This window comes from Nomascus leucogenys, chromosome 15 (assembly GCF_006542625.1).
Source record: "Nomascus leucogenys isolate Asia chromosome 15, Asia_NLE_v1, whole genome shotgun sequence".
Classification (NCBI taxonomy): domain Eukaryota; kingdom Metazoa; phylum Chordata; class Mammalia; order Primates; family Hylobatidae; genus Nomascus; species Nomascus leucogenys.
This window is the reverse complement of record NC_044395.1, coordinates 80714656-80739859: the sequence shown is the minus strand read 5'-3', so window position 1 is coordinate 80739859 and position 25204 is coordinate 80714656. Positions and strand designations below refer to the sequence as shown.

General features: G+C 42.6%; 1 protein-coding gene across 7 annotated transcripts in view; it reads right to left on the bottom strand.

Moving 5' to 3' along the window:
- NAV2 (neuron navigator 2) overlaps positions 1–25204 on the bottom strand; it is a 773799-nt gene that overhangs the window by 216466 nt on the left and 532129 nt on the right. For 4 of the 7 annotated variants that reach the window (XM_030829724.1, XM_030829718.1, XM_030829720.1 and 1 more), the window contains exons 6-7: positions 21337–21405; positions 13394–13554 (exon numbers count right to left, since the gene is read on the bottom strand). In XM_030829724.1, coding sequence (XP_030685584.1) covers positions 13394–13554; positions 21337–21405 — 230 coding nt within the window. The remainder of the gene's footprint in view (positions 1–13393; positions 13555–21336; positions 21406–25204) is intronic. The other 3 variants (XM_030829723.1, XM_030829719.1, XM_030829721.1) reach the window with 1 other exon arrangement.

The following is a 25204-nucleotide window of genomic DNA, read 5'->3' as shown; positions in this document are numbered from 1 at the left end:
GAAAACTGCAAGTATGTCTTAGTACATCTTAAATGAGCTCAGTGCATTCTCATTTTCATGCAACTACAGTGGAAACAGACTATTACCTTGACAACTGAAATCAATCCATCAACACAAATTCACTGGGTACAACCTGTTTATTGTGGTAGATTGATTACAAAAACAGCCCCTAGTGTCCACCCCTCTCTGTGCCATGTACGCTTTGCAATGTGACTTTGCAGCTCCTCCTTCAGTAGGTGGAATCTATTTCCCAATCACAAGAATTTGGGCGGGTCATGTGACTAGGTTTGGCCAACAGAATGAAGACAAAAACTGGTGTTCTCTTTCAGAGCTTAGGCCTCAAAGGGCCTTGTACATTTCAACTCTCTGCCTTGGAACTCACCTACCACCAGAAGAATAGCTTAGACCAGACTGCTAGGAGATGAAAGACCATGTAGAGAAACCTGAGTTGTCTCACCTGAGGCCATTACAGATCAGCCAGCATACAGTCAATGTGCCAGATGCCCTCAGACATAGGAGCAGGCCCAGCTGAGACCCCCTGAAGCTGGTGCACCTTAGCAAGACTGTCCCATCAGCCTTGGGCTTGTAAGAAATCATACATGGCTATGATTTGAAACCATTCATTTTGAGGGGCTGGGAAGATAGGGGTGAGTAAGGCATTTGTTTCACCAAACTTATCAAGGTGAGAGGGTCCAAAAAAAGGTTTGCTCCCACAAGTTTTATTATTAACTATTTCCTAGGCAGTAACAGGTTTGAAGATGTTCTGGGGGAGGTAAACACTACTTGTGTTGGCAGGTATGAGCCTGAAATGGTTCAAATTGTGGCTAAAAGAGCAAAAGCTTGGAGTCAGGTGACCTAGGTAAGAATCCTTGCCCTAGCACATATGTCCTATATGGAAAAGTCCCTCTCCCTCACAGGTATTCACTGGTTTTCACTCCAAGCTAGATGAATTTAACATAAGCCAAATTAATCCTGGCCCCCTAAGAAGGTTCATTACTGAAGGTCAGAGCCTCATTCATGCACGAACAACAGGACAGACTGAATGAGTCTCTAGTATACAGAAGTAGTTAAAAATAAGGCTCAGTTTCCTCCCTACAAAGTCAAAATTACTGGCTCTTCCTGGACTCTCTCCCTGGTTTTCCTTAATGAATACTGCCCCCTACAGCATATCAGTGAAATACATTTTTTAAAAAATAATTTGCATGAACATTCCTATCTGGCTCTTAGATGAGGGCAAGGAATTACCTAAGTGTTAAATGGTGGAAACCACACATATGACTTCTCATGAAGTAGCCACGATTTCTTCTGTGTGGCACCCATCCTTGCCTGTGAACTCTCTGATGGCCTCTGAGCATGAAATTGGCAAGTTCAAGACAATTTAAGTGAAGTTAAGGGAGAAATATCCTCAAGAATGTGAATGGAGTAAAAGAAGTCATCACAAATGCACACAGGCATATCCACATAAGATGCAGCCTTTTTCCAGCATACAAATGAATCCTAGAGTACAAGTAGCACTCTCAAAAATAAAGTGCATTTTTGGAATGAATGAATACTTTTAAGGGAACCAATCCAAAGGCAGGGTTTTGGGAACTCTAATAAACTGTGGGGATATGTGTGAAATTACTGAGGTGGAGGAGACTCTTCCAGAACAAATCACACCAACTTTGCCCTTGCCTGGGGTAATCAAATGCTAGATTTGCAAGCAATCTTAGAGAAAATCTATTCCAACCTACCTGCTATTATAAGAAACCTCACCTGTAGCATCCCTAGCAAGTGATGATACAGCCTCTATTTGAATACCTCTGGGGTCAGGGAACTCACTACTCTCAAGAGAGCCTATTCAACTGTGAGAAGACAAATGTGAAAAGTTCTTTTTACAATACACATATGGAGCCAAAGTTTGCCTCCCTGTATTTTTTTTACTTTTACTCCCTATGACCAGAGAGAGAAGAAAAAAGCTAGTTCAGGATATAGATCTTCATTTGTGCAAGGGAACTGGTTTCTGTCCATAAAACTGTTTTCAAAAACACCCTTTATTTCCAACCATTTTGTGGGAGAATGTGGGTACAATGGACCCTGCAAACTTTGGCTATGGGTCTCACCCTGAAGAGGTTGTACCTAGTCCAGAGAATTAAGTTTCTACCTAATCCAGAGAATTAAGTTCACTCATAGTACCCCTCTTTTTTTTATAAGAGCAGTTACCACAAAATGTAATGATACCGTTTGCATTTGTTTACGTCTCTTCCATCAGACTTTAAGTTCCATGCAGGCAGAAATTACCTGCTTTTTCACTTTTGAATACTCAGTGACTGGCATAATGCTTGGTACATAGAAGACATTCAATAAATAACCTCAGACACATGAATATATGAAGGACTGAATTCCAAGTACATGAATGTATAACAAATAAGGGAGAGAATCATTTATTCCACACTATACAGTCTGGTTTAGAATTATTTGCCTCTTAAAAATGGAACCAAATCTAGCATAACCTTTTTGCAGCAAAAATCAACTAGTGCCTTCAAAAATCCTTCTCCTTAGGGCTAAACGTGATCCTTGAATCCACCAGCTGGCTGCCTGCCCATGTGAGTGGGTGGACGGCTTTGTGAAGACCAATTTTAGCTCGGGCCTGCTGTCAGTTCCTCACCACTCAAGAGAAGGTCTTTCCACTAGGCCACATGAACCTGATCACACCCACACTGTGGGTTTTCTCCACTTCACATACATTCTCCTAAATTGAGGAAACAAATGTGGGGAGGCCCTGTCTGGAAGAAAGCATTTAGACAGTCTGCAAGTCATTATCCTCCCAAGCACAGTGCCTGAGAATGCCAGGCTAGAAACCAAGGATCCTCTAGGAAACACACACAAAACTTGGGCAGTAGGGGGCAGCAGTGACTTACAGTCCTAGGCTGTCCTGGAGCCAAAGGCTTTTTTTTTTTCTTAAACTTTTCTTTTTCCAAGCTATGTAATTATAGCTTCCCCACTCCATATTTAGATTTCCCACTCCACATTTCAGAAGAATGCTGTGATTCTCCAACTCTGAAAAAGGCAAAGGGAGCATTAGATGTTAAGAGGCCGCCTTTACCTTTGCTCTTATGAAGGAAGCAGGCCAGGCCACTGAATTCCATCAGCAGTTGTTATCTGTGCATTGTCCACAAAGTTTGGGGAGACTTGCCATCATAAAAACTAGCATAACCGCTGCTAAGGAATCATGGCAGGAGCTCCTAGGACATTAAAAATGTGAACTGTGTCCATGAGGCCTTGGCACAAACCACCATGTAGCATGACCATTCATCCACAGGGCGTGACACCGGCAAATGGCCCATGTGTCACTCTCACCACCAAGTAGATATACCATGACCGTTGTCTCACATATTCTCATTGCAACCCCCTGCCACCTTCATCAGGAGAAGATGGCTCCCTGGCACGTGGGCTACACACTGGTATCCTAATGAAATGCACACATAGATGGAATCACAAAGGCAAGCTGCAGCTAAGAAACAAGCTCTTTATTTGCGAGAGTCACTGAAGCCTGAGGATGTCATGTCCTCGGCCAGAGAGGCAGCCAAGTGCACATTCACAAGAAACTCCTCAGTAAGTAGTTGCAGCTACATGAGCTGCCAGGCTTTACTGTTCAGTGTCTCCCTCCTCATTCTGACCAGCACTCCATGCTTGCACTTCACATTGTGAACATGGGCTACATATGCTCACAGAAATGTTAGCTTCATTTATCCCAAAATGTATGTATCTTCTCATGCTGTTGAACACTGTCAAATACCTAAACTTGGAGGAAATAAACTTTTTAAAGAGGACCTTAAACTAAGGAATGACTAAACTAAGCCCTGACTGCAGATGAGAGCTTGATAAAAATGACTATTATGAGAGCACCCAGAAATGTAAATACTTCCCCCTCCCAATGATCCTTGAAATGAAACTGAATTCATGTATGTGTGACAGTTTCCACGTAACAGATGGAAGCAAGAGAAATGCTGAGATTTATCATCTGAAGATCGGATGAACATCAACTAGTCATTTTCAATTCCTGAGACAAGACTAATCAAATAGATCTTTCATCTTTCCAAATGATTTTCTCTTTTTCTCTACTCCCTCTGTTACAAAAAGCCAGGTTTATTATATTTTAGAGAAAGGATATATAGCAGAACCATAAGTTCACACATTGGTTTTGAAATGTATCCATATTTAGAGAAAAACAAACAAGGTGAAATTCTTCTTCTCTGTGAAAAAAGGATGGCTTCAGCATTAATGATTATTAGTTTCACACATTAGAGGGATTTTTGTGTCTCCTCTTCTGAAGGCTCTTTTAAATTACACAGTAGATCAAGAAAATGACTCCCAAAGGGGGCGAAAGAGACTGCACCAGATACAATTTCTTTCACCTTGATGTTTGACTGTAATGCTTGAGGTTAAGGACAAAAGCTAGGGGGGAATAAGGGCAGTTGGGCACATCACTCAGGTGCCTCTCTAGGCAGCTTTAATAGTGCTCTCCTCCACATAAAGTACCACCAAGCTCTGCAAGTGCCAAGGAGACAAAGAGCCAAAAGGTGATTCTCCAGCTAGGGCAAGGTGAGCCAACTTCTCCCTCAGAGCACCTCTTTGTCTTGTATTCCCTCTGCTCCCCTATTTAGACCCCAAAGGGACACTTTCTTTTTAATATCTCCAGTCTAAGGAAGAATCTATTAGCTCAGCAGAAACAAGACCGCAATGAAAATGTAAAAATGAAAAATGCAAGAAAGAACTTTGCTAAAGGTTAGTGAGGCAATAGCATAAAGCCAAAAGAAAATAAGACCTATGCAAGTAGCTAAGTCTACCCAGTATAAGTTGTGGGTTCTGAGAATAAATTTAAATATGTATATGACAAAATGTATACATACATTTCAATGATTCCCCATTTATTAATCTCCTATGTGCTAGGCATCTGTCTGGGCGTCTTACTATATTACCTCCATTCCCCATAACAATGTACTACAAAGTAGTTGCTGAGAATTACAGGGCAATTAAAAGGGGGTGTTCTCTTTTCTCACTCTGTTGCCTAGGATGGAGTGCCAGTGGTGTGATCTCGGCTCACTACAACCTCTGCTTCCCGGATTCAAGCAACTATCCTGCCTCAGCCTCCCGCAAAACTGGGACTACAGGCGTGCACCACCACACCCAGCTAATTTTTGTATTTTTATTAGAGACAGGGTTTTGCTGTGTTGGCCAGGCTGGTCTAAAACTCCAGACCTCAATTAATCCTCCTGCCTCAGCCTCCCGAAGTGCTGGGATTACAGGTGTGAGTCATCGTGCCTGGCTGGTGGTGTTCTCTTCTAAAGGTAACCAAGAAGTCCTGCTAAAACTAGGGTTCTCAAGCTGCAGTGCCTTAAGGTCTCATGAGTGTGAAATGTAAACTTCTAGGCTTTTATTCAAAAATATGAATTAGAAGGACTCAATCTGTAATGCCTGGGGATTTGTCTTTTTAGCAGCTACCTCAACGGATGATGAGATGGCCCATGAATCACACCTCGAGAGACAACAGTCTAGAGTTTCAATTGGGTTATGCAAAAAATGAGAAAGAATGTTTCACATCTAACTTTCTCCCATCGTTAGGGCTATAGAAGCCTGTTGCCACTTCAAAGATAAATCAACTGAATCTCTGAGAGGTAAGATAACTTGCTTCTGGGAAAGGATTAACAAAACCTTTTCCTCTTTTGGATGAGAATTCGACCTTGGGTTAACCTGCTGACTGTTCCCCTGGAAATATGATAAAGATAGAATGCCCACTATATTACTAAGCACATTGCTTATGGTAAAAATGACACATCTGGATGGGAAAAACCATAAATGAGGTATAAATACCTCTTGAGGATACCATCATTTTGAGCTTCTCTGAGTTCTATGACAATTGATTGGGGCTAATCCTTGTGGGAACCCTAGAATTTATACTTATGGGGCTGTTATATACTCCCTTGGGGTATGCGACTTTTAAGCTGGACGGACTTGTGCACCTGCCCTATTCAAGTCTTATTCCCTCACACCTGAGCTGTTACCTGGGGATGCAGGGATACAGCACTAGAATGGTGCTAAGCATGGCCTGTGATGGTCTTTTGAGGGTCATCCTGAGCAGATGCATTGGTGACCATGACATTTGCCCAGAGCCATACTTCTGGGAAGCGGCAGAGCCAATACTCAAACGCAGTGGTCTGCCTTCACAGTACTTGCTTTCTCTTTGATTGCAAAGCCCCAAAACTCCTCTCCTGAGATAACTGAACACTGGCCCCAAGACCTTGGCACAACTTCTTGTTTATTCCTCCAGTGATCGGTGAAGTCCCTAAATTTGGCAGCATCTAATCCATCCTGCCTGCTTAGCCTCAACAGGTGGTCTAACTGGTCATTGAGTTCCATTCCAGGCAATATCCCAGAGAATTCTTTAAATTCAGTGATGCCACCTTGGTTCACACCTCTAGGTTGGCTTTCTAAGCCCTTTGACAACTATGGATTCTAGCTAGAAGGTCATAATAACATCACAGCTGATTCCCAAAAAGAGATGGCTATCACCCACTCTAACCAACTGACACCTAAGCTCTCCCTGGCCTGGGATAATAGCTCCAGCAATGACAAAGATCTCTTGATGACCAAGGGAGGCCCTACCCCATCACAGAAATGATCTTGCAGAAGTTTATGCTCTACAAGCCCTCCATAGAATATGAGTTGAATAACACAGTGAACCCAACAGATTTGCTGTCAGATTAACACCCAGATCAGGAAGCGTAGGATGAGTCATTCCTTCCCAGCCTTCTTTTCCTTTTCTCTAAGCAAAAATTTTGAAACGGAAATCAATACAAATGATATCATTTCTCAGAAGTCCTCCCTGAGTCTTCCCAGCTACGTTCATCTTTTTCCTCACAACTTTGAGCATCTCTCTATTATAGAACACGTGAGCACCATTCCTCCCTGAGACTGTGAGTCCCTGGGAAGCAGAGTCTGTGTCTCAATTCTGCCTGTCACGACAACCAGTCCAGTACCGGACAGATAGTAAGTGCTCTATAAATGATGATGAAATGAACAAATGAAGAAAGTAACCTGAAACAGGCCACCCCAATCGTATTTTTGTCTGCATGACTTGGACGACTGAATTAATTTCATCTAGTCTAACCTGTAATTTTATGTCAGAATCCTGGTTAATAGCAGGACATGGGCAACTTTTCCATGGTTACATCTCCTAATCACTAGCTCAGATAAATAACTTGGTTTGCCAACCATAAGGTGACATGTTTATAGAGATTCTAAATCAATGGCCCCAAAGTTACTCAGACATGACATAGTGCTGAAGGTTATAAAATTCTGTCTCGAGCCATGTCTGGTTCTTCTCTTCTGCTCATGAGAAGGAGTGAACAAAGAGGAAGGGAATGACACAGAACAAAGACCAGAGGAGGAAACCCACCAGAAAGCACGGATGGTGCTCCCATGAGATGAGGCACAATAGCCAGTGCCAACTGAAGAATTCATTCACACCTCATAGTGGTTTAGTGGAGGACCTCAGACTCACAGAGGGGAAACTGAGGCTGGAGAAGTATCTTAAGAGTAGAAAGTTTGATCTCAAACTCAAGTGCTTTTTGTACTATGTTAAGGCAACTGGTTGTCAAAGCAGTGTCAGTAAACAAGTCCAATTTTTATCAAATGGTCTTCTTATTTCAGCTTCTTAAAATAATTTGCCTCATTTCAGAAGAATGAAAGTATTTTTTGCCGAAGATAGTGATAAAAACGCTATCAAGTATGTAGAGAAAGTAGCCCTCTCATATCTTGTTGATGGGAATATAAATAGGTATAATCTTTTGGGAGCAAACTTTGGAAGTATTAAGGAAACTATGCATACCCTTTGATACAGCAATTCCACTGAAATGGTTATATACATGTAAAAAACATACAAGGATGTTAATTTCAGTACTATTTAAAACATCAAAAAATTGGAAACAACATAAATGCAAGTGATTAAACGATATCGTGGTAAATCCATACAATGGAATATTATGTGACTATTAGGAAGAAAGAATGACCTATATGCATAGATGAGAAAGGCTGTCCATGACTTCATGATTTCATTTAAAAGATTTTGAAAGTAATATCAGTGTGTGTACAGGTACAGAGCTTCTGAAGAATAATTACTTATAAAGCACTTTAGAATACTATTTGGAAAATAAACACTAAGAAAATTTTATCTATCAAAATGTGATCATATGTGCATAAAATATGGAATAATATAAACAAAGTGATAAACAATGGCTAATCTAGGAGGTGGGGCTATGTAGGGTTCTTTGTCTTTTAATACATATCTATGTTGTTTGAATATTTTCCATTATTTTTGTAATGAAAATAAAGATGTGCTTTCTGTAAAATGAAGAAAACCATATTATTCAGAAGAGAGTATCTTCTATATGCACATAAGTCAGTCTAGGAATACCAAATGTTTCAAATTCATAAGATGGACCAAATACTTTAGAAATGTACTAGATCCCAGGCAGTGTTAATTCATTCAAAGGATGTGAGAGGACAGGAAGTGAAAACAGATAATATCACAACTATTTAAAAAGATAGCTATTTCTTTGCCCCTGAAAATTTGTGATTCTGGTCTGGAGCCCTAGGGCCACTTGGAGTCAATAGAAGTGAGTAGTCTTCCTGCATCCTTGACCATCTCTGGACACTGACTTTTCACTGGCAAATCTGCTCACATATATCACAGGTCAGGCACAGCTGTGGCTCATTGCTGCTTGCAGGAGAGAGAAAACGAAATCAAAGGCAAATCTAACCATGATGGCAATGATGATACAACAAACAACTTGCAGGTTTTCCTAAAGGCTCTGCAGACTTTCCTCCAAACCTCACAGACAAAATCTGAGATCAGTCTTTGGGAAAACTAGTAGATTAAGTTGCTGTCCCGGAATATTTTTGTTTTTTACACATCAACTATGTACTTGGCCTCCACCTTATGGAACAAGTGAATGAATTTCATGTGAGTCTCTAGGCCTTTTCTAGCTAAGAAGTATTATATACTATCACTTTTCTTTAGCTTCATATCTCAGTGGGTTGTTCTGTGTAACCAGAACTAAATTCAGTGATGATGGCAAGAGAGGGCATGATTTTAAGATAAATCCTTTAGGATTTCCCTACAAAGTATAAAGTGCTCTATGGGTTTTGAAAAGTTGCCTTTTACAATTTTTAATTCCTCTTAATATTTTTTAAAAATTGGGACTAAATGTTGAAATATTTTTGTCACTTATTGACAGAATAATGAATTTTTAATTTAAGTTACTGATGTCATTAGAACAATTCCTCAAAGTGAAATTCTTAGGTCAATGGGGTCACACATGAAAGTCCATGAATTGCAGGCTATGATATGGATGACCCTTGGGGACATTATGCTAAGTGAAATATGCCCATTATTTGTATTATTCCATATTTTTATGCATATATTATCACATTTTGATAAATAAAACTTTCTCAGTGTTTATTTTCCAAGCAGTATTCTAAAGTGCTTTATAAGTAATTATTTAATTCTTCAGAAGCTGTCCCATACACAAAAATACAAATGCTGTGTGATTTCATTCACATGAGGTATCTAGAGTTCTCACTCATAGAAACAGAAAGTAGAATAGTGGTTGCCAGGGACTGCTGGTGGGAGGTGGTGAAGGAGAGCTATTGTTTAATGGGCACCGAGTTTCAATTTTGCAAGATGAAAAGGTTCTAGGCATTGGCTGTACCACAATGTGAATATACTTAACATTATTGATTAAGACGGTGAAGAGGATTAATTTTATGTTATAGGTATTCTGCCACTACTTTTTGAAAAAGTAGTCTATGAAGTGGCTCACCTGAGAGTGCAATGCCAGATCCCGACCCAGTCAAGGTCTGACTCACTTACAGGAAGGCTTTGGTGAAGGATGAAGGAGCAGGGGTGATGGGATTACATCAAGGACTTTACCTCACCTGAAAACAGTCCACGCCTCAGCTACAGCACCCACTACAACAAACTGTGGTGTATCTGTTCACAAGAGTATCCCTCCCCGAGACAGAACTTCTCAACGTGAAGGACAAGAGGTGACTTCATCCAGGTACCTGCTGTGTCTTACCCAGGTGGTTATTTCACTCTGCATGTGGGCTGGCTACCTCAGGAGCTGCAATCAACAGGTCAGGTTCAAGGGAGAACACAGAAACCAAGGAAAAAGGTGAAGAAAATGCAGAAGTGTCTGAAAGTAAACTTCCACTGGCTTTTTACCTCAGGATGGTTGAAAAAGTTAGTATAAAAAAAAAACCTGGGACAGCCCAGGGTAGGAGAGAGAATAAATGCACCCTTCTACAGACTGGGACCACCATCAGTTATTTTTATCATTGTGAATCCTCACAGGAGTTTTCAGCGTCACAGCTCACATAACACTCTCACATGTACCTTATCCTCATAACAGACCTCCGCAAGGACAGGACAAAGCCAGAGTTTGAATCCTGGAGTGGAACCTGGATACAATTCCAGTGCCTAGTTACCAGTGAGGGCAAGTTACTTAATCTCTATTAACCTCATTCTCTCTGCCTGTAAAATTGAGTTAACAGTATTTACCTCACAGAACATTTGTAAAGATCAGGTACCATACTGAAAATCAGGCCAGGCACAGTGGCTCACACCTGCAATCCCAGCACTTTGGCAGGCCGAGGCGGGCAGATCACTTGAGGTCAGGAGTTACAGACCAGCCTGGCCAACATGGTGAAACCCTATCTCTACTAAAAATACAAATATTAGCTGGGCATGGTGTTGCACACTTGCAATCCCAGCCACTTGGGAGGCTGAGCTAAGACTGTGCCACTGCACTCCAGCCTGATTGACAGAGTGACACCCCATCTCAAAAAAAAAGAAAAAAAAAAGAAAGAAAATCAAAGTTCCTGGCATATAATATGTACTTAATAAATAAGTATGATGGCCGGGCACAGTGGCTTATGCCTGTAATCCCAGCACATTGGGAGGCAGGGGCGGGCGGATCACCTGAAGTTGGGAGTTTGAGACCAGCCTGACCAACGTGGTGAAACTCCGTCTCTACTAAAAATATAAAATTAGCCGGGCGTGGTGGCACATGCTTGTAATCCCAGCTACTAGGGAGGCTGAGGCAGGAGAATCGCTTGAACCCGGGAGGCGGAGTTTGTAGTGAGCCAAGATCACACCACCGCACTCTAGCCTGGGCAACAAGAGCAAAACTCCATCTCTAAATAAATAAATAAGTATGACTTCCCTTTCTTTCTTCTGACACTAAAGTCTTTCTCTGGGGCATTGCCTCTACTGGAATTTGCACCATGGTCCTTTAAGGGGCCTCATTGTTCTCAGGCTGCTCAGAGCAGATATGGGAGCCTTTGCCCAGGGCAGGGGCAGGTCAGTCGCTGCCCTAGCATTGGTGGGCACACCCCTAGGCAGCTGTAGAGCACAGTATCCTTCTACACCTGTTAAATCCACCAGGAACTTTTACCTTTCTCAATTTTTTGGACTTGAGTCTCACATCCATCTTTCAGACTCTTTTATGATAGCTTCTCCCCAAATGAGCATAGGGCAAGGGCAGATTGGCCCAGGAGGAGAGGCCCACCACAGGATTTTCCTAACACCTTCCCAACTTTCTCCTCCTGTGCCAGCCAAGCAGCCCTCAACAGGTGAAGCTTCAAGCATTTGTTTCCCACTTCCAGAGAAAGCACAGTATTAATCATGGTTCTGAAACTGAAGTGCCTGGGTTCAAATCCAACTCCATCTCTCACTATCTCTGATATGACTTCAGCAAGTACTTAACCTTTCTTTGCTTTAGTTTCATCTTTTGTAAAATAGGGGTAAAATAAGACACATGGTAGGTACTCATAAAGTTTAGCTTTTACACATCAATGTAAAAACACAAAACTTTCTATTACATATATATATACACACATATACATATATATACGTATATATATATATAAATGCATTGTGAAAGTTCTGGACGGATATATATAGAATGGTGTATATTTGTGCTCTAAGGAGAATATGCAGGAGAACTTCTATCTGATACTTCTACCATTTTACAAGCATATATTATTTTTGGGAATCTAAGCACACTTAAAAAACACACGGGTATGGTGAAGAAAAGGAAAGTGGGAGAGAAGAGGGCAAGGAAGCGGGAAAGGAGGGAGAAAAGAAGAGTAAAAATGGTTGCTTGAGGCAGAAACTAAGGGCTGGTTGACAAAGTCTTGATGGGTTAAGACATCCTGGTGATGGCGTTAGTGCCATTTGCAGAGTTCCCAGTGCTTTGGCTGGGAAACCTTTGTCTATACACATCTGTCAGCCCTGTATACATTTCCTCCATATGTAGGGAGGAAAAGACAGAGTGATTAGCAAACACTTGGGGGAACTCAGTTCCACTGAATCAAGTGACCCTGAGTTAGAGGAGAAAATGGCAGTGGTTCCGAGTTCATTCACAGTAGGAGGGCTGCCCATGCTTCTGGGGCACTTTAGGGAGTGAGGGGGCAGCTTTCCTGGATGTCAGGGAAATAGAGAAACACCATCAAGACAGCCCTAGGAATCTTCTACACCACCAAGTAGGAAATGCTTCCAGGAGACCTGGACATATTTCCTAAAGATGTCTAGACTACTTTGCCTAGAGGGAATGTAGGAAGGCTCTACCTCTTTTTGAATAATCTTTGAAACTACCTCAGTTTCTCCAATGTCTCAAGAGATAGAGGCTGAAACAAGCAAAGGTTTGTTTTACTACCTTCTGGGCAGGACCCCCATGGGACTATTCACTATTTTTCTCCATCCTAAAAACGCAGTACTGTGTATAGTAAAAAAAAAAAAAATCCATGTCCTTTTATGGCAAAAGTTACATCATCACAACTCCTAGAGCAATGCTGTCCACTCCTTATATGTAGCCAAGATCTTCAATGAGCCAATCCACATTCCTGACTTTTTCAAAGGGTGAAAAACCTCTTGTTCCTAACTCCCCTCACATTATTTCTGATGGCTAAAAAAGCTTATCACAGTTCACAAAATGCATGCTCTAAGAAGCTTGCATTTCTGAAAAACTACTTAATATATGGAACATATTCCATGAAAATTTATTTTCAAATTCCAAAGGCTATATTGCTTCTATCCATAGCCAGGTGTCTATGGGGCCCCACCCAAACAAAGATAGCAAATTATTTTTGCTAGTGACTATAACAAATTTTCCCCCACTTTATTAATACCTCTGGCTAATAAAGTTCCTGCCTACCAAATATGTCCTTGTAACCCATTCTCAACACAAATGCAACCCCTCCTCACGACCCAACCTAATTCACCCAAAGGAAATAGATAGATGTGCTCTGAAGGAAAATATCAAAAAGGCTCCTCAAGAAGGTGACTCACCTTTCTCGTGGCTGCTTGGCGGTGGGGGTGGGGAGGTGACTGGTTTGGATTTATCATAGTTGTTAAAGCTCTGGCTGCGTCGGTTGTTTGCAGTAGTTGACCCTCCGCGTGTTTTGGCCTCGCTGCCTGCAGCGGATACCCTCGCGGTAGGACCTGGAAGTCTAAAATGCAAAAGCAACAGGATAATGCATTCAGTCTCAGGAGAATAACAGTGTGTGGGAAGAAGGAACTGCAACCATGCAGGAGGTAAAAGAAACTATCCAAGACATTGTGTGGAGGTTGCCAGTCACAGAATTTGGTGGAACCATTACAAACATGTAGGCAAGTAATGACCCCAGCAAAATCCAACAGCAAAATGTGAAGTTTTCCTTTGAGCAGAGAGAAAAATTTTGATGAAGAAATATGTTTGTGGATTAAAAATACAAAGTTCAACATGGCAAAGCCCCATCTCTGCTAAAAATGCAAAAATTAGCCAGGCATGGTGGTGGGCACCTGTAATCCCAGCTACTTGGGAAGCTGAGACAGGAGAATCACTTGAACCCGGGAGGCAGAGGTTGCAGTGAGCTAAGATCATGCCATTGCACTCCAGCCTGGGTGACAGAGTGAGACCTCGACTCAAAACAAAACAAAACAAAACAAAAGTTCATTTTTTTCCCTCTGGGATAAGTATTTTTACTTTTTAATAGGTTCAAGCCAGTCATTTCTAATTCTATCAAGCATGGAACATAAAGGCCTCAGAGGATTCTAAACTGATAACCTTGTGTGTGCATCTCTTCTGATAGGTATAAAAACTGTTTTCCATAATCTGGGGTTGTAAGTATCAAGAAAAGGACAATTTATAATGGTGAGAAGGTGAATTACTACCACTCAGAACCCAACATATTTGCTATGAAAACTTAAGGTTGGTTGGAAACACTTGCCCACACATACATTTCAACACCTGATGACCTGTCTCCAAAGGCATTATTTTGAGGCTGAAGTACAACTTATCTGCACAGTAGATGGATAATATCATACGTTCTTCCTGTAAAACTGGCAGGAATTTGTTAGCCTAAAGACAAACACACACTCTCCCTTTAAATAAAACACCTCATTTTGGGTGGTTTGGGAAATAAAGTCACCATCCATAATGTGTCTAAAGATATTATGGCCCATTCACCAAAGAGTTAATGGTAAGACTCCTCAAATCAGAATTTTGGTCCAGGGAATTACTAAGCAGGCTGTTTCCAATAATTAAAGTTGAAAGATGAATAAATGATGAAATGTTTAGTTATATCTTTCAGCTGAAATCCACTTAGCTGTGTTTAAAAGCCACTGGAACCTCAGCTGACTAGCATTAGATCTAGTGATAAGTCTGAATTTTCAAGTCATAAAACTTTCAGCCTTCTCTTTCCATGCAAATCTGTAAGCACCAAAGAAGTCTACAGTCTGGAAGCATTTTAGATATAAGCAGGCAATCACTTTAAACTTTTTCTTGTTGGCTGGGCAAGAAAGATGGTTGTAGAGTAAACAGAGAACATGAGCTGGTGTGAGGGGACTGTAAAATTTATATAGTTAAAAAGAAGCTGGCCCAGTTCCCTGACTGGGAGCTGGGAGAGAAGGAAGGGGGTTAGCTCTTCCCCCAACAAGTTGCAGTGAGAATTACTTCCCACCTCGCTGCGAGGATTTGTCCCTTGGTTAATTTACCTCATCTCGTTTGGAGAGGACATTCACTCCACAAAGACAGGCACAGAACGGAGTAGAAAATACTAGCAGTGCCAGTGCCTGTGTTTGGGGACCAGATGTGGCTAGCACATCTGGCCAAGGAGGTCCAGCAGTGGGATCTTAGTACCTCTTGGTTCTGCTTCCAATGCAAACAATGTTCTGCAAGTCCTTCAAGTCAGTGTTATCTGATTACTCACATCCAATGGAAGAGCTTCTGCAGGTGAAGATCTGGGCCTCCCTTGGGCTGGACTTTTTAAACCAGACAGAGTCTTTGGGAATCATTATGCCCACAGATAGGCCTAGAAAAGGATTATGGACTTGTTCCAAGATGATGTCACAGCAATGGTATTAAATAGTGTAGGGTAATGCAGGTCACAGTATTCTACCACAGTGTGGAATTTGCAAAGAGCAGGGAAGCAAAAAGCAATGAAGAGGGAAAAGATGCATTCCTTTCAGAGTTGCTGGAGAGCCCCCACTGTGCTGACCCTAGGCTGAACCACAGCAGATTTTTAGGACAGGATAAGGACTTTATAGAGGCAAGCAATCAAAGCATAGGATGGGAAAGATACAACCTTAAATCAGGTAGGCAGTCTGGTCCTCTGTGAGGCAGCATGGTGTAATGGATAGAATACAGGTTTTTCCATACACAAGACATTGGAGCAGTCTCATAACTTCTCTGAGATTCAAATTCCTTACCTGTAACTTCGGAATAATGATGAATCATGATTTACAGTTATACCCAACAGTTAACAGTTATACCATTGGGTATAGCTGTAAATCTGAAATAGCTTAATGTCCGGCCACCATATGTTAGTTTCCTTTCCGTCTTCTCCAATGAACACAGGTTCATGAAGGGATTAGACACTGGCATAAAAGAAACATGCTATGGCACAAGAAATAATTGGATAAATCAAGAAGAAAATAGATGAGTCTAGGTTAAAGTATCAGAGAGAACTGGACAAAAATCAATACACAAGAGTCTGAGATGAACATTTTCAAAGAGGCAAGATAGGCTTTGGCAAGCAGGGCTCATCATCTCCCTAGGAACATTCCAGAAGAGAAACTACTCAATCCAAGTATCTGTGGCTGACTGAGATCTTATACTTGGGTTATCTGTGGGCTCCACTCTCTGGAATGAAACATCCCTGGTTTTGGATTAACTAAGACAGTTCCTGGTTTTCCTTGGGTTGTCATGGTCAGATTCTTTTCACTGAGTCAGTGGCTAGCTACGCTTTTTATGGGAGCAGCACATCGTTCGAATGGCTGCAGCATTGTGCCAAGCCTTCTGGGACATGGAGAAGGAGTTCTTGAGGACTGTGAGGATAGTGGACATGGCAAAGGGTGAATGGTTTGCATATAGCCGTCAAAAGCCACCACAAAGCTCAAGCCTGCTCCTGTCCACCCCTGACCACTATCGCCTCCACACCCTAGTCAGGACAGCTCCCTGAACTTGATCAAATCAGAAAACTGGATGGAGATCATGTACTTTTTCCCACCATTCAGAGAGAATCTATGTCGACTCTCTAGTTTAACACTTGGGTTCTGTTGTAAATGGGCTTAGATCGTTGCTTGCTCCAAAGTAAGCCCCCTCCGTCTGACATTTTCAGCAAAATTTGGTTCACAAACAAAGCCCATAATGACTGTGTGGTAGGTGGGAAGAAAGAAAAAAAGCTAAGCCTGGACTCACCCAGGAGGGAACCAAAACATCTCTTGGGATGATGAGTCCATCCACAAACTGAACTAATTCAGACTGAACTTTTAAGTACTGGAGTTTAAGTGCAGGATTTCAAAGCCAAAGGTGACCACAAGAACCTGAGACACCCGAGCAAACCTGGGAGGCCACTGGACTTTCTATAAACTGAAAGAGGCAGAGCTAGAATGCTCAATCTTACCCAGATCTCAAGGGGCTTGTCGACCCCAGCTGACATCTAGATTACACATGTATTGATAAAATACGTGAAGTTCAGAAGGTATTCAGAGAAGGAAATGAAGATCTCGGAGGCTGGTGAGATGATCAGGAAAGGTAGTGCGTAAAAGACCCCAGAGCAAGTCCGGCACGCTGAATGGGAATGTGAGTAGAGGATGGGAAAGCAGGGGGCGGAGCATGCCACTCTGAGGCAAAGCCTGTAGAAAGTACAGGGGAAAGAAAGAGCTGGTGTGTGCTGGGACTCGGGGGACAGAGTGGAAGGAAATGAGGCTAGAGAAGCAAGCAGGGCAGGGGAGGGAAGACCTTGTATGCTACACTATGGAGCTTGGACTTGGTCCTGCCCTCCAGGGATATGGTGTTAATTAAGGAGGCTGAGAGCACAGGTAGAGATGAAAAGCAGAATATCTTCTAGTTTACCAGTGGTGCAGAGCCGAGGCCTCTGGCTAACATTTTGAGATTCATTATTGTTAACATCCTTGTGTATCATGGGAATGTCTATCAACCTCCAGTCTGGAAGCATCTGCCATCTGGAGCATTAGAATCCCTCTTTGCTGAAGAGCTAGGTCTTGGCTCCTGCGGAACAGCTGCAGGTATCACAACAGATGTTGCCTACTGGGCCTGCCTCACCGAGGCAGCATGGCGAGAGGGGAGCATGGCAGGTCAACCCTGCATCCCTTACAGCACCAGAAAGTCCCAATAGCTCCTTCCCAAGAGGAACTTGACCTCTCATAGTCACTCTACGTCCAAACACAGTTACAAATAACAGAGAACACAGACGGGTCCTTTGAAGCATATACATGTTGAGTTTTTAAAATATTAAGCTTAAGGGAAGTGGTGTAAGAGGTAGGGGAACAATGCTGCTGTTGTTAGAGCCATGGTCCATTTCTCCAACGTGTGCAGAACTAATTAAGCATAGCAGTAAAACTGTCATTCCCAGCACATAACCTACAAGTGCATCCCGGCTCCTCTGCTCCACGCAATGTACGTGCTGATGGCAAAAAAAGCAGTTCTTCCCCCCAAAACCACTTCAGAGGCTGGGAGCAGAGGATGGCCCCTCCCAGGAAGCATGGCAGCTTGTGTGCACATGCTGGGGTTTTGGGGGGGGTCATAATCAGAGATGCTTCTTGCCAGGCGAGATGATTACATACTAAATCTCTCATTTCCATGGCTTCTGCTTTTCAGCCCAGCAGCTGGGTAGAGAGGACCAAACTACTAACCCCACTGCCTCTTTTCCACAAGATAGTTGCATACAGATCAATTCTGTGGGACTTTCTAAAGGCAGCCTGGTTGCCTTACCTGACTCAGATGAACCCAAAATACCAACACTGCCATATCTGAACTGATTATATGTCAGGACTAAGGAATGACTTTTTAAATTTATAATTATTAATTAAATGACTTTTTTAAGCCTCATAACGCTGTGAGCAAGGCAAGACTACCCCATTCGACCAATAAGGAAACCTAGGCTTATAGAGATCAAATCATTTGCCCAGGTAACACCATCAGTAAGTGGTAAGGACGGGCCTTCACTTAGGTTTAACTGCACCTCATAGCCACTATGTTTCTCTGCTTCCTGCAGGTAAAATAAGCCTCCCTGGGCTCACCAGGGAGGCCGGTGGGGGAGGGGCGCAATAAGAGTGGTCAAAGGCAGAAGTCCATGGAGAGCTTTCACCCTCATATCAGTTCCCTCCATACGCCCCCTCCCCACATCCAGATTCAAGGGTGAGGCTTCCCATTCTTCTCAATACCCCTGGTGCCCATCAAAGTGTTGGGTTCTGGCAGGCGTTCCATCAATGCTTGATCTCCAACAAGAGACCTATTTCCAGAGCTCCAGGGGAGGTGGCCTACTCTGCCAGAAGGGGTAGGACTGCTTCTTTTGGCAACCAAACTTTACTGCCGTGCTTAGTGGTGCTTGATCAGCTAAAATTCTTCACAGGATCCTGCTCAAGGCTGGGGGTGGGGAAAGGGGGGTGTAGGGAAGGCAAGGAAGAGCCTTCAAAGGCTTCATTTGAAACCAAGAAGCATCCCTTCATTGGCCTCAGCAGAGACAAAAACGAATCTCAAAGAAACTCTAAGTGGGGGATATGACACTAAGGGAAAGCCAGAACTTGGCTTAGGGTAAACCCAGAAGCACTGTGCCCAGCCCAGCCTCAGGACAGGGTTGACACACCCTCATCTTCCAGTGCTTTCTCTCTCCCCCCTGCCTCCTTCCATCATCTGGGACTGATAACAAATCATTCACGGGATGGGCATGTGCTTCCAATTAGATATTTCCCTAGCTAGCTCCTGTTTTCTTTATCTTGCAGGACTGAGCACATCGTGGGAACAGGCACTAAATTTCAGGTTTCCTCCCAGCTCATCCCTCCCCTTTCCTTTCCTATGTATGTGCATTTGTGTGACATTCAACTTAACTGGGAAAGGACCAGTTTGCCAGAGCAGTGGGTGTCCACTCTGACTTGGGCCTGGTGTTGTTAGAGAAAGCAGCCACTTTCTGCATGGCTACCAGAAGCGGTGACAAACTTGGGTTCCCTACTGTCCTCCTCCACCGAGACTGGGTAACGTGCTGACTTGCTCTATGGAGAGGCACACTGCCATACGGTTTCTTCCCTTGCCAGCCAGGCAGAGCCTGACCTGGGTCTCCCCAAGTGTAAGCACTTTAGAAAACCAAACTCTAGGCTCGGCAGCTCAGTGGCTCACACCTGTAATCCCAGTGCCCTGGGAGGCCAAGGCAGGAGGATTGCTTGAGCCCAGCAGTTGGAGACCAGCCTGGGTAACATTGAGAGACCCACCTTTACAAAAAAAAAAAAAAAAAAAAATAGCTGGGTGTGGAGGCATGTGCCTGTAGTCCTAGCTATGTGGGAACCTGAGTCCTAGCTATGTGGGAGCTCAGGCTATATGCCTGAGCCCAGGAAATCAAGGCTGCAGGGAGCCATGATAGCGCCACTGCACTCCAGCCTGGGTGACAGAGTGAGCAAGACCCTGTCTAAAAAAAAAAGAAAAGTAAACTCTGGCTAGGAAAGGCACCTAGAAGCTAACACACTGGGGCAGCCAGTGAGCAGTTATTTAGTATGTATTTGTGATAAATGAAGACAGACATGAGTATGGATTTCCCTTTCCATACTCAATAAGAATATGGAATTCAATGAAATATAAGAATAAGAATTCAATGAGAATTCAATAAGAATTCAATGAAAAATAAATACCAGTCATAATAAGGAGGAGATTCTACCCCAGGAGCAATTTCTGTTAGGATGCCACAAGGGCAGTGTGAGAGAAAAAGCCAAGAGTAGTGGTTGAAACATAAGATTTTAAAAAGCAGCCTCAACAACCACAGAGATGCCAGAATTGAAGGAGGGGTTATAGTGAGGGTTCTGAGTTAGACCACCTGTGTTCAAATCCTGGTTCGTCCATTTTTTATGTGTGTGGCCTTGGACACAATGACGTAACTTCCTAAATTTTAGTTTCCTCATCTGTGAAATGCAGACAATAATATGACCTACCTCATGAAGTCTGGCATGAGGATGATATAAGATGACACATTTGAACTGGTGCGTTCAATAAATGTTAGCTGTTGATACCTTGAAAATAACAGTAGAAGCAATGATGCAACATGATATAACTGGCTTTTCCCATACCATAGGATGGGTCCTCATAGGAGGCAGCAGACAGGTTAAAGTCTGAATTAAGAGAACTAGCTTGTGAGCAAGCCTATTTTTTTATTTTCAGGGAACCAAGGCGGTCTCCATGGCACCTAAGAGCATCCAGAAACAAAGATGAGACATAGCTGCCTTGCTGTTTTGTCTCCTCTGCCCAATATGGATTCATGCTCAAGTCTTTATAACTCAAGAGAAAACCAAACCCACATTAGTAATTTTAACAACAACAACAACAAGACAAAGCACAACACACATAAATGAGATACAGGTGAGGTGGGATTAGGGCCAGGACGAAGCAGGAAGCAAACTCATCATAAAACCACTATAAAAACTATGTGGAAACTCACCTTTACCTAAATCAGAATGGATTCTGATGACAAAACAGTCAAAGCCAAAAGTCAAGAAAATGTGAAACGTCATGTATACCTCAATCTCACTTGCACTCTGTCACTCCCCCCGCACACACTTGCAACAATCCCATGGCCACTTTCAAAGCTCTGCACCATGGGACCATCAGCCAAAGCACGTTTAGTTTTCTCAAACTGCAAACATGAAACAAGGAGAGGACCAAAGGGAAACTCAGCCAGAGCAGAGGGAACAATGGAACAGTGGGTTGGGATTAAACCATGCTTTGCAGGACACAGAGAAAGTCTAACCTAGAGATCTTTTTCTGACCCAGAGTGAAGCGGATGATTTTGCTTTGAGATGAGTCCTTGGATGATGCACTGCATGATAGGAAAGAAAAAAGTGGAAGAGCTGAGTGAGGAGAGAGAAGATACATTAGACACACAAATCCTAAGAGTCTTCTGACAATGGGGATGTTGCTGTTTCTTTCCCCCTGCCCACTGTTTTCTATGACACACAGCTTTCTTTCTAGGTCTCAGTTTACTGATTTGATAGATTTCTAATGTGAAGAAACTGCTTTTATCTAAGAATGCTTGTGTGTATGTATCCATGTGTGTGTTTCTTTAAACATCAAATGTCTTTCTTGCCTTAAGGCCTTATTCTCAAAATATGGGGTCCCAAACAAGTAAACAAACTTTATGCCTTTCTAAAGTATTGAGATGTTTCTATTTCACATGCTTGTTCTACTGGGGTGCTTTTCAGATGAATGTCCTCAGTATCCCATAAAGGTGACCCAAAGCAAGGGCATAGATGTTTGCAAATCTATACCCAGATGTTGCTGGCCTTGGGAATTTTTGCTTTTAATGCTATAGAAATGACCATTTAATGCTTGTTAAACTCACTAAATTCTGTTTTTCTTGTACTAGAAATTGGTACATATAAAGAATTTTAGTTAGGCTTAATAAAAGAAAAAGTTAAACTTATTTACTGCTTTCTGAAAGATAGAAATATTTATCTTTCTTGCATCTATACATCCTGTACCACGTTCATGAAAGGATCTGAGGTAAGAAATAATTTATTGGTTTTACTAGTCTTAGGCAGTGAAGAGACAGAGGAGAATAGAGAAAAATATAAAGTCATTTTCTGGATTATTCCTTAACAACTGAGTACTGATTATCTGTGTAGTCACAGATGGAGAAAAAAAAAGCAAGTCCTGGAGACTATGCTCCTCTCCTGGACTTCAGACCAGTGGGGAATTTCACAGGGTGAAATGTGGATTAAGTTCTTGGCCACCATGTTAGTTATGAGATGAGCTAAGGGGAAGAGGCAAAGTGAGCCTCTGTGAGACTGTCATGGAAGATTTGCTCTGATTCCTTCATGCCCGTGGAGTAAAGAAATTCTTAGACTTTCTTTGCCAACTTCCATAGCTCCTTTACTAGCAAACTTCACGGAAAGTTGTCCAAGCTTTAGTATTTGCTACCCCCCAGTGGTGCTGAACCTAGATAGCTTCAAAATAGTTTTTAGGCAGAGTTCTGACGGAAAAACAAAACAAACCTGGCATGTGGGGGTTTGCATCAACATTTGACATTAATAATCAAGGGTCCAAACCACTGCCCTTGGAATTTTGGTTATCAAAGATAGAATTTGGAGACCGAGCCACTGATGTAATTTTATCATTCTTAAATTTATAGCCAGAGTGTTAGCATGGGATAGCATATCCCTAGACCTTGAGAACAAGATTATCCTTTGGAAATACAATTAGAAAGTATCAGGATATAGTGAATAAAACCAGTCTTCTGCAGAAGTAACCCAACCTGGGCAAGATGAAGGGGTGAGGACATACAGCAACTCCAAAGCCCAGTCCATGTCACCACTGTAGGGTCAGGGGGCCATGATGGCAGGACACTTTGTAGCTGGAATAAATGAATGTAAAAACCTGACTCAAGTAAGTTTGGCTCTTCTTTAGGTAAAGCACTCGTTAGTAGTAGGATGTTTTGGCTTACTGGTAGATGGGTGCTCTGACTGGAATATCTGGTTATTTTAAGAAAACAAACGCCTACCATGGAAATGGATGCCTCAGGTTAGCAAAGCTCAGTGACACAAGCCAGTATTTCTCAATGCATGTTCCTTGGAACCCTATGCAGTGAGATGCTCTATAAAATAAGAAGAGTGATGTGGCCAAGTTTGTAGAATGCTCCTTTCTGTGTCACCACCTGTCTGAACATTCATAATGCATACCTGCTCTCCTGGACTTCGTCATCTCAAAGAATAATACCACCACTTACTTAACTGTTCAAACCAGGAATCTAGGCTTTATCTGTGATTCCTCTCTTTCCATTACTCCCGAGAGCTAATCTGTTTGCAGGCCTCTTGGCTCAACCCCCTAAGGATTCAGAATTGGTCCATCTCCATTTCTGCTTCTATTACCTTGGCCCAACTCATCTATAGGATTGCAAAGTCCTCTCAACTGAGGTCCTTCCTTCCATTCTTGCTCCTCCACAATCTCATTCTCCAAAGAGAAGCAAAGGTGGATTTTTTGACCTGCCAATCAGATCCAGTCTTTCTACTACTTTAAGACTTTCCCATGGCTTCCTGTCACCCTTAGAATGGAGTCCAAACCCTATCCAGTTTAACTGGTACTCTATGACGGGGCCTGAATGCCACAGCAATGTGCAACTCCAGGGACCACAGGTCACACTGTCATCCACATAAATGGTAGCAGCCCTCTCTCCTTCCAAACTACCTTATCACTGGTCCCTCTCCTCCCCTACTAAGCTGTAATAACCTTGTTTATGCTCTTCCAACACACCAAGCTTAACCTTCGTGTCCTGAGAGAGACCTTTCTATCAGCCAAACCTAAATTAGCAACCCAGCCCCTCTGAATCCCATCATCTTATTATAATACTCACCACTATCTGATAGCTCCCTTTCCTGTTCATGTGCTTGTTTGCCTGCCTCCTCCAAGAGCATAGGAGAGCAGGCACCTTGGCAATCTCATTCATTCTTGACTCCCAAGTGCCTAGAATAGGTCTGGCATGTGGGAGGCTTAATATCAATTAAATAAACAAATGCATATTGGCAGGTTCAAGGATCTCAGTAGACCCACAATGACAGCCATATAACAATTTAACCCAAATTATCTCCCAATATTTTCCCCCCACAGAATCGCAATATGACCCAAGTTAACATCCCAAGGAATAAGCACTCAGCAGAATGCAGTCTGGGAAATGACACCCTGATCATTTAAATAATCATGTCCATCAGGGAAGCTCTGACTGGGAGTGACTCCCACTCAGGCAGTTCTCCAGCGAAAGGGTTCAGCAACTGGCTGATAGGCTGTCTGTTCCTCATTGCTAGTCCAGGCATCTCTTCCACCCCACAAATTTCCATAATGCAAACTGGATATAATTAGATAATTAATTATGGGACCTGATTTACATTACACCCATCAGTGCTGGTTTTAACACCATCACAACTGGGAAATAGCACTTCTCATGGGGAAAAAAGAAGGCCGTAACTGTCTATAAGGCAGCAGCTGTGTTTGAGCGGCTTTGTGCTCTGCCCAACCACAATGGGTAATAAAAGGTCTATCAAGGTGTGTGAGAAGCCTTATGATTATTAATGCTGGTGCTCTGGGGGAATGAAAAGAAAAGGCCATTACTCTTCAGCACACATTGGATGAAATCAAGCAATCAATCTGATCAGTGACATTTAGGGTTCATAGCTGAAGTCTTGTGGCTTAAAAGAAAACAGTATGAACTTTTCTGTAGAACTTGACCTCGAGTCAAAAACTCTCTAGTTCCTAAAGTCTTCCTTTTTCTTCTACCATTAAGACAAAAATTTTACAGGGTGATGTTATTTCCATTGTAGCACAGTAGATGGTAACTACAGTGGCAATTGGCTTGTACCTGGTGAGTATGACTGGCAAACGTCAGTCCCCCTTGGCACAAAATCCAGGCCCTAACCCTGCAGATCACTCCTGCATTGTGGGACTCTCGCCATCTCAGTTCAACACAACACAGTCATATTTAATGGTAACTGCTCCCATTAGGCGATGCTGCCCCACTCAGGGATGGCTGCCTCCTTCCCTTGCCACCTTTCTTTGGTGCCCTCTATATTTCTGTTCTGGCAAAGCAGAGGCATCCACTGGAATAGAACTTTTACCTCCACTAAGTAAAA